Source organism: Myotis davidii, unplaced genomic scaffold (genome assembly GCF_000327345.1).
Source record: "Myotis davidii unplaced genomic scaffold, ASM32734v1 scaffold699, whole genome shotgun sequence".
In the NCBI taxonomy this organism is placed as follows: Eukaryota; Metazoa; Chordata; class Mammalia; order Chiroptera; family Vespertilionidae; genus Myotis; species Myotis davidii.
This window is the reverse complement of record NW_006291007.1, coordinates 154,993-164,890: the sequence shown is the minus strand read 5'-3', so window position 1 is coordinate 164,890 and position 9,898 is coordinate 154,993. Positions and strand designations below refer to the sequence as shown.

The following is a 9,898-nucleotide window of genomic DNA, read 5'->3' as shown; positions in this document are numbered from 1 at the left end:
AAGATCCATCAGGCAACTGGTTCCACAACCATCAAATCTCACAGAACTGGACAGTGCTATTCATCAGGCATGGTGGGGGATTCCTCGCATCACCTTTCAGCATCTCGTGGAGTCAATGCCAAGAAGAATCGCCGCAGTATTGAAGGCAAAAGGTGGCCCAACGAAGTACTGCTGGGGTGGTCATCATAATCTGGCCACTCAGTGTATGTGTGTGTGTATGTGTGTGTGTGTGTGTGTGTGTATGAAATATGCTAATTAACCAGGATGCCATAACAGGTCAACCAGACAGGAGGAGGTTGCCTGCACAGCGTCAGGGGCGGGACGGCAGGGGCCTCTGCGTGCCTGCGCCGAGGAAGGGCCTGATCAGCAGTGGCTGTGGTTGCTTCAAGGGCTGGAGAGGGAGGCAGGGCCAGACCAGAGACTCAAGGCAACTTGAGGGTGGGCGGCGCTGCGGGATTTCAAATTGCATGCTGGGCTCCTAGTTTAAATATAGAACACTCTAAAATGAGGCATAATTCTGGGCAACTGCTACCATGTTAGAAAGATCATTCTGGAGAGAAAAAAAGTCAAATCTCCAGGAGTGCCGGCCAGCATAGCTCAGTGGTTGAGCATCCACCTATGAACCAGGAGGTCATGGTTTGATTCTCGGGTTGGGGCACAAGTCCGGGTTGCGGGCTCAATCTCCAGTAGGGGGCATGTAGGAGGCAGCCAACCAAAGATTCTCTCTCATCATCGATATTTCTATCTCTCTCTCCTTCTCCCTTCCTCTCTCTAAAATCAATTAAAATTTTTTTAAAAGGAGAACATTGACAATTGGAGCCCAGGCTGAAAAGGAGCCAATGGTTTGGCACTTGGCAGGAAAAGGTGACCTAGTTCTATTCCCTGAGGGGAGAGGACAGGTTGAAGGGCAATTTGGAGTTGGAATGCAAAAATCATCACAGCTGTCATGGGGGCCAATCATAAGGAGGCATGGAATGGGTTGGGGGTGGGGGAAAGGAGGTCCCCCTTCCAGCCCTTATCAATACATTGGGACCCTGAAATCCAGTCTGGAATGGGAGGGGGGAGTTGGCTCCTTCCTTTTGCCAAATATGCAAAGTTAAAAGCATCCCATGCTGGATACTTGCTGCATAAAGCTTTTGCTATGTAGTCTGTCTTTTTGTGAATGTTACAGAAGCTAACATTCTGGAACAAAGACCGCAGGCACCTCCCTGTCATCCTCTTGTAGATGTAAGACTAGGATCCCTGGTTGGGGGTTATAGTCTTGCTGCCTTTGATTATCTTCTACCTGACAAGGAATGTATCACCCGAGTGTGAAGCATCCTGCTGGCAATTTTGCAAACACCCCATTATCACACAACAACTCAATGAGCAGTATTTACCCTGACAAGGTGCCTCCCAACCGCTCACCAAGCTGCTTTTCAAAGAAGTTGTCTCTGTGGCCTGTGAAGGTAACTGAGGCATGTCTTTCGAATGGGAAGCTGTGCCAGGAGGAGGGGAGAACGGGTTTTATGCTAGCTGGGAAGCCAGGAGATAATGAGGCCAATGCCATGGATGTTAACTCAGTTAGCATCACTCAGAGAAACCCGGTGTTTCTCTGCCAGAAGGCAGCCGTGAACTCTGCTGTTGGGTTTCCCACCGCTTGGATGGCTTTTCTGTGATTGTAAAGTTACTAAACCTAAGGCTGTATACAGTGGCATACCTCAAGTATTTGACTCAGGAGTAGATCATTTGTTTCAATGTCCCCTCTCTCAAAAAACAATTATTTTCAATAATAACCCCACACAACATTCGATAACAACTATTTTTCTTTAGTTTGAAGACAACAACTTTAAAATTTCAAGAATAAAAGCATTCTTTTTCAGGTTCAATCAAATATTGCATGGATGAGTTGATAACTGCCGTTAGGAAACAAAAATATTATGCCTTGCAGTTCACTTTCTGCTTCAGTGTTTTAAATTTTAAGTACAAATGAAAACTCCAAATAGTCCCCCAGAATGACATAATTGAAGTAATTCACTTTTTGGGTCTTTGTGTGTACAATCGCAGTGCTGGCGTCATTTATTTTGTATCAACTGTTTAAATCAGGAAGGAATACATGCTACTATGGGGATGGTGACAGGGTCTTCCCTACAGTGAACTCCACCAATTCTGGACCCTTAGCACTGTCCTCTGGGAACAAATGCATGTAGATGAGTCCCTGTGTGCTAGAAGCTAATAGAATAACTGAGAATCCCTCTAATTAACTTCTTTGTAGACAAAGTGCTTATTAAAGGATAAGTAACAAAAATGCACTCATTTAAAGATTACACATTTATTATTAAAACACAACAGCAACCACAGGCATTGTTTAGAGCTCAGACCAATACAATTTTTTTTTCACAGAGAGGTTATTTTATCACTGGCATTCTTAGAATTTCCAGCACATGGGAGGGGTAATAAAAAGCAGATCGAACGTTTGGTGGGTTTCAGTATTGTTATTAAATTCTCTACAGCTGATGTGTTCCCTTCTGCCTGTACCCAGAGGGGACCCCTGCCAATGAGCCTCCCTTGGTACACCTCTGACTGGCTAGGTCTAGAAGTTTCCCAAGAAGTGGACTGGCTAGAGATACTTGTGGTGATTAGACCAGGGATTAGCGTGTGGTACTAGGAGAGCCATGTACCTCTGGAAAGGTTTGGTGCAAAAGCCACCCAACAAACAGGAGTGCTCCCCATTGGATGGCTGCAACCTGACAACAAACAGACCTTCTTTGGAGTGGAGCCTATGGGAGGCTTCATGTGTACCTGTGCTCAAGTTGCATCTTTGTGTACAATGTGCTATTGTTAACACACCATTAAAAGGTCTCCAGGGCATCCTTGGATTAGAGGGAGGTACCAGGACCTTAGGGTAGTGGTATAACGAAGCAAGTCTCTTTCTGGCAACCTTAAGTAGCCCAATGCAACATTATGCTAACAAAAATAGCAATACCTTTGTGTACTCTCAAGAATCCATAAGGCACATCTAGGTCTAGTACATAACTTCATTTTTACAAAAACGATTCTGATATAGGTTTTACTATCCTTATTGTACAAATGAGTCAACCAAGGTTCTGAGAAGGTAGGTGATTTGCCAACAACATACAGCTGGTGCATGACGGGGTGGGACACAAAGGCATGATATTCTGAGCCCAGTGCACTCTCTACCACACAGCTCTAGAGTTTGGTAATAGTAGGCACTGCCATAGATGAGATGATAAATAGGAGTGCCTACTGCTTACAAGAAGTTTACAATCTGTTATTTAGCAGAAGATCAGATTCCATTACATTTAATCTGCCAGGTATGTCCTTTTCCATCTTGTTCACCTAACATATACTTACATATTTTTTAAGACCTATTTTCCCTGGCCAGTGTTACTAAGTGGTTAGAGCATTAGCCTGTGCACCGAAGGGTCACTGATTTGATTTCCAGTCAAGGGCATGTACCTGGACTGCAGGTTTGGGCCTTGGTACTAGTTGGTCTCTCCTCCTCCCTTCCATTCGCTCTAAAAATCAATGGAAAAATATCCTTGGGTAAGGATTAACAACAACAACAACAACAAAAGAGACCTATCTCAAGAGAAGTTTTCATCTGTGAAGCCTTCTCTGATCCCAAAGGCAGATTTTGTTGTTTTCTCCTGTCTCCCCACTCCCATCTCACATCCTTGACCAGGTAAATGGTAATTTCTGATTGGCCCATCTGTCTCTAAACTTGTCAAGGCTCTCTTTAAGATCAGGAGCATTAGTTTATTACCATTTGGATCCCCAATGTCTAGCAGGGTGTTTGGCATTTATCAGGCTCTGAGTAAATTTTAATCTCCACACATCCCAATTTCTGGGAAACACTATATCTAAGATACTTATAATTGAGGGTGATGAGTCAGTGTAACATCACCCTCCTATACTGAGGTGAATGTCTCCATTATATTCTACTTGCTTTCTCTTAGAGAAGAGAGATCAGAAATCTGGAGAGACACACTTACATCACCGACTCCATTTCCAAACACTGATATTGAGAACATAACCCGATTATCCTGTGAATAAAATCAATATTCTATTTCTTAATGCTGCTAAATATATCTCCCAAACCAATCATGTATCGCATTAGCAAACTCTCAGAGAATATTGGAGCCAGAATGGGTCTTTGAAAAATGTCATTCAACATCCTGATTTTATAAGTGGGGAAATCAAGACACTGAGATACTAAGTGACTTGCCTAAGATTTCATGGAATAGTCAAGCCAGCATGCACTTGCTGATATTCCTTGCTGGTTCCATGACCCAAAGGAGGAAGAAGATTGGCAATGACAAAAGCAAAGTTCAGGGATGGAGACTGGGGTGTGCACCCACTGACTCCCTGCTCAAGGGAATTCAGCAGAAAACAAGAACTTACACAGTAAGAACTGACTGGCTCCCACAGCAGAGGGTATTCCCTTGACCAAACAATATGCCACAGGACCCTGTCAAATGCAAGTTTTCCCTCTTAGAGAAATTAAAATTAAATGCTATAACCAAACAAGGCTTGTATACATTTTTGTAGCAGAGAAATTGATGTCATAAAGTGGGGTATTAAGATGTGCTTGATATTAGAACATCTGGCCTCTAGAATTATAGATATACTAGAAGCCCGGTGCATGAAAATTCATGCACTGGAGGGGGGTCCTTCAGCCTGGCCTGCCCCCTCTCACAGTCTGGGAGCCCTCAGGGGCAGAAGGAGACCCGGCGATCAGGAGAAGGCGACACCCCCATCACACCTCTGCTGCTGCCACTGCCGGCAGCACAAGCCTCGACTGGCCCTGGTTACCTGAGCCTCGGGTGGCCCTGCACGGCTGGGCAGCCGCCATCCGAGGCTTGCCTGCACCTTGGGCCAGCCCTACATGGGCCCGGCCTTGCCGCACACCTGGGGGTGGGCCCAGCCTTGCTGCACGCCTGCCACCCCAGCAGGGCTGAGAGGACTGAGCACTGTCATCTTGTGGCTGTGGGCGCCACCATCTTTGAGGCCATGGCAGTCAATTAGCATATTCTCTCCTATGGGCTGTGAGCACCGCCATCTTTGCTAAGGCATGATGGTCAATTAGCATATTCCATATATATATCTTTATATGTAAGACAAATGTGTGTTGTTTTGAGCCCCTATTTGTGTTCATTTGTACAGCAACCACAGGAAACCAATGGAATGATTTTACATAGCTCTCAACTGGGGTGTATAGAAGGATGCTGGAGGATAGGTATGCTTGGCTATGGGACCTTCTTCCCTTTAGAGGAAGAGTGAGTGGGGGTTGGGGTGGCCACATAGTGAATATCTGAGGGGAGAGAACCTATGTCCTGTGCTTCACTTGATACCATGGTCAACAGAACCTGTGGGTCAAAGATGGAGTAGGAGGTCAGGAACAAGGTGGGAAGCAAACCCTGAGCCTGAGCCAGAGGCCAAAAGGCAAGGTCACTAAACACAAGGACATGGGCCCTAGTGGGGAGACACATGAGAAGCTAGGTTCTAGGGCAGCCGTGGGCAAACTACGGCCCGCGGGCCAGATCCGGCCCGTTTGAAATTAATAAAACTATTGAAAAAAAAGACCGTACCCTTTTATGTAATGATGTTTACTTTGAATTTATATTAGTTCACACAAACACTCCATCCATGCTTTTGTTCCGGCCCTCTGGTCCAGTTTAAGAACCCATTGTGGCCCTCGAGTCAAAAAGTTTGCCCACCCCTGTTCTAGGGCTAGAGGGTAAAAGAGCCGGGGAGAGGAGGGCAGGGGGAAAAGTTGGAAGAGCAATTTTGGGGTGACATCTGGATGAGCCCCTGATTGCTGCTGTCCACAGGAGTCTCCATATACCTTGTCCTGCCCACTTGACTGAATGGTTTCTGCATCTCAACAATGGACGACCCTTTCACAGGGGTCGCCTAAGACCATCGGAAAACACATATATAATTACATATTGTTTCCAGTAGCAAAATTACAGTTTTGAGGTAGCAATGAAAATAATTTTATGGTTGGGGGTCACCACAACATGAGGAACTGTAATAAAGGGTCACGACATTAGGAAGGTTGAGAACCACTGCTCTAACACATTGAAAGAAGCCTGGGAGTCATGTATTAAATTCCTCCTCTCTCTCACCCTCTACATCTGTTGTAAATCTGAGAAAATGGCCAAGAAATCTGAGGTGGGGTTGGGGAAGTCGCTCTGGTTTTCTCTTGAGGATATTCTTCATCTAAAGGCAACACAAGCAACATCCCACCCAAAGAACATTATTACCTACTTCTCAATTTGAAGACACTAGGCTAGAACAATGTCTACTCATATTGGAAGGTCACAATGGTGTACACACCTCCATCTGAGAGGGGGTGGGATTTAGGAAACGCTGGGATTTCAACCCTGTGAGTAGGTCACATTTTGCAGATGTAAATGAGGTCCCCAAAGGTGACACTGAGTTGATCAAAAGAGAGATTACTCTGGGTAGGCCTAACTTTAAAAAGAGAGACAAGGCCTTCCCAGAAAGGAAGGGAAAGATTTGAGGCAGGACACTTTGCTGTTGGCCTTGAAGAAACCATCAGCCATTTTGTGAACTACCCATGGAGAATGGACAGCTTGTAGGGCCCTAGGGCCACTGTCCTATAACCGCCAAAGAATTGAATCCTGTTAAGGACCAGCAAAAGCTCGGCCCCAGATGAGAATACAGCTGCACTGACACCGTTGGCAGCACTGTGAGTCCCGGAGCAGAGGACCAGTGAAGCCAGTAGGAATGGTTGGACTTCCTGACCCAGGAAACTGTGGGGCAATCAATGTGTGTTGATTTCAGCTATTAAATCGGTGGCCACTTGTTATACAGCAATAGAGAAGTAATACTTAGTTTTCTAACTAGTAGGCACCATTTACTATGTGGAGGAATGAGAGTCATGCATGACCCTAGGCCAGCCATCCTAGACAGCAAGCATCCCCCTACTGGGAGAACTGCTGGGAGAAAAGCGAGCTCTTGTTTGTCTTACCAGTGCCTAATATAAGCCTTTCTTAAGCAAAGAAAATTGGCCATTTTGAACAACACAGGTAATTAGGCATTACTGCTAAACCACAGGTGGCTGCCAACAGGTGTAATTATCCTCATCTTCTAACAATCTTAAGCTTTTAAAGCTGCCCAACAAGGAAGGGTTGGAAATTGCATGTTGAATGAGCTGATTAGCCTGGGCGAACCATTCCTACTCGATTTTAAAGAACACACCAGAGGATGGCGCCATTGAGTCAAAGCACCCTTCTGCCATCTGGTCAGAAATGAAGCTATGAATTCCTCTATTCATCATTTAGACAGTTAGAAATTCAGTGTCATGATCCCATGGTGTTTGTCATATCTCCGAGGAAGAGTAAATTTCTTAGAACTGTTTATTGTCCTCCCATTATTCCTAGGATCTCTATGCGGACACTTGAACTGTGGCCATCTCTTTTTGAAATCCTCGCTCCTAGCATAGTGCCTCCACTAAAGGGAATGCCCAATCTCCCTACTGTTTTGGATAAGCGAAATGTGAATAGATAGTATTTGGCACACATTTTTCTGAAATGTGTTAAATGTGTGTATATATTTATGCTAAATTATAAATGTGTTATGTAGATGTGTGAGAAAGAGATATATACTGTAAATGCTATTAAACAAATCCCACAATTAACCCATTTTTGTTTCTGTTTTTTGTTTTGTTTTGTTTTGTTTCACAGTCTTGGTATAGGTGTTTACCATCTGTTGCCTGGATGATTAAAAAGAAAAATGAAAAGAAAAAAAAACAGGAAAAGAAAAAAACCCAAAAACCTCATGATGCCCCACACTGGGGATTGAGCCCAAAACCTGAGCATGTGCCCTGACCAGAATCGAACCATCACTTCCTGGTTCATAGGTCAACACTCAACCACTACACCATGCCGGTTGGGTCAATACCTCTATTTTTAAAGGGATTGTATCTTAGCTCTTGTAATTGGAACACAGAGAGTTTCATGGTCTGGCCTCTAAGGACCTTGCTGGCCTTCTCACACATCCGGCTCCACTGTGTACCCTGCCCTTTAGATAGAAGTACCCACCATCCCTCAAGTGCACTATCAATCTCCTTTGCCAGTGCTGTTTACTCTGACATTCCCTACCCTCTCCTTCTCCACTTGGAATAATCCTAAACACTGTCAGGACCCAGTTCCAACTTCCTTCCTCCCACGGTGTCCTGAGAAACCTGAACCTGGAAGAATGCATTGGGTTGCAAGTGACAGAAAGCCTGATTCAAAGTGGCTCCAACAGTAAGAGGTTTGTTTTCTCACTTAAGAAAATCAATGCTGAGGCAATGCTGTGGTTAACTCAATGCTCAACGGGCCATAAAAGATGCGGGTTCTTTCCAACTTTCTGCTCCGCCATCACTAGTGTATCTTTTGTTCCCAATTGTGATCAGCGGGCTTTCCCTCACAAGCCATGGACAGCACTGGTTATCATACGTTCGTGTCACAAGTGAGAAAAGGGACGCGAAGAGAAGCTTGCTAACTTGCTTAGCTCTGCACCGCCAATGTAGTGAACTCTACAGAAGAACAGGAGAAGACGACATCACATCGATCCTGTGGATGAGCCAGGTGACCTGGGGCACTGCTCTTTCCACTTGCCACCAATTACAAAGACCCCAGCTGATGCTTGAGGTCATCTGTTCTCAGTGCCTGAGCGAGGACCCCATGTTAGCCCCTCTTGAAAGCTTTCTTTTTTACCCTCTCATGCATAAGCAGTTAAAATACTTTGAAATATCTCACCTGCCTTCCCTTCCATCCTTCTCTTGAACATTCTTGCTCTTCCCCTTGCTTCTCTCCCCACTAAAGTCTTCATTAACGCCCCAGAGGGATGGGGAGCACGACTAGAATAAGAGGAGTGGGGAAAGGCAGGGACCCTCCACCTTGCTTCTAAAGTCACAGTACGTTTCTGCCTCCAACCCGTCTCCAGTTCCCTCCCCCCATGCTGACAGCATCTTCTTTGCCTGTTATTTTTAGCTGGTGCTTGGCCCAATCTGCTAAGTGCTGACCACGGATGCTCCTGGAGTGACATCTATGACAGCATGCATCCCAGCAGGCCACATGGCCATGGCCATGGCCATCCTCTCCAGACTCCCTGCTTCACTAACGTTAAGTTAAGAAACGGCTCTCTCTCACTTCACCAAATTCCAGCAGATACAGCTTCAACCCTCAGTCCTCCATCGCCCTGTCCTTGACAGAGCCATCTGCAGGTGGAAGGACCTTGGGATGGAGACTGAGATGGAAAAATGAGGTCTTGGTTAAATTGCCACTCGCTCAATACACTTTCTCCTGATGGAGTATTCATCTAATGCGTAAGTCAGAGTATGCTGCCTTTTGCAATACAGTCAAAGCCATGTAGCAAATGCAAAACTCTGGAAATAATACTGTATTTCATTCAAATTCTTTTCTTATAAATGAGAGTGAATGTTTTACCTGGAACAAAGCTTCCCTGGACCACCTCCTTGTACGCCCACCAGCCTTCATGGATTTTTGGTGAATTCTGTTGAGCTGAAGGAAAAACAAGAGAGAGTAAGATAATAGCAGAGAAGTACTGTGTCCTGGCTGTCAAAGCAAGAAGTGTGAATATACATAAAATAATACTTTTCTCCCCAAAAGTCCTACTAACAGCAACCCTCTCCCTCCTTCTGTTCAATTAGATCATTATCTTGTAAATATGTTGTCATGGAGTACTATAAAAAACACTCAAGATATTTCTATTTAATAGAAATAGAGTATAATTACATATTTAAGCCTATTTGAATTCCCCTGTCATTCATCTCTATCTCCGACTCACCCCTTTTCTTCTTCTGTTCCCTTCACACACACACACTCTCTCTCTCTCTCTCTCTCTCTCTCTCTCTCTCTCT

The 9,898-nt window shown here is 44.9% G+C and overlaps 1 protein-coding gene across 1 annotated transcript in view; it reads right to left on the bottom strand.

The window, feature by feature from the left end:
• Nucleotides 1-9,898, bottom strand: part of CA10 (carbonic anhydrase X) — a 366,550-nt gene that overhangs the window by 284,508 nt on the left and 72,144 nt on the right. Inside the window, exon 2 of the mRNA XM_006764028.2 lies at nt 9,465-9,539. Coding sequence (XP_006764091.1) covers nt 9,465-9,539 — 75 coding nt within the window. The remainder of the gene's footprint in view (nt 1-9,464; nt 9,540-9,898) is intronic.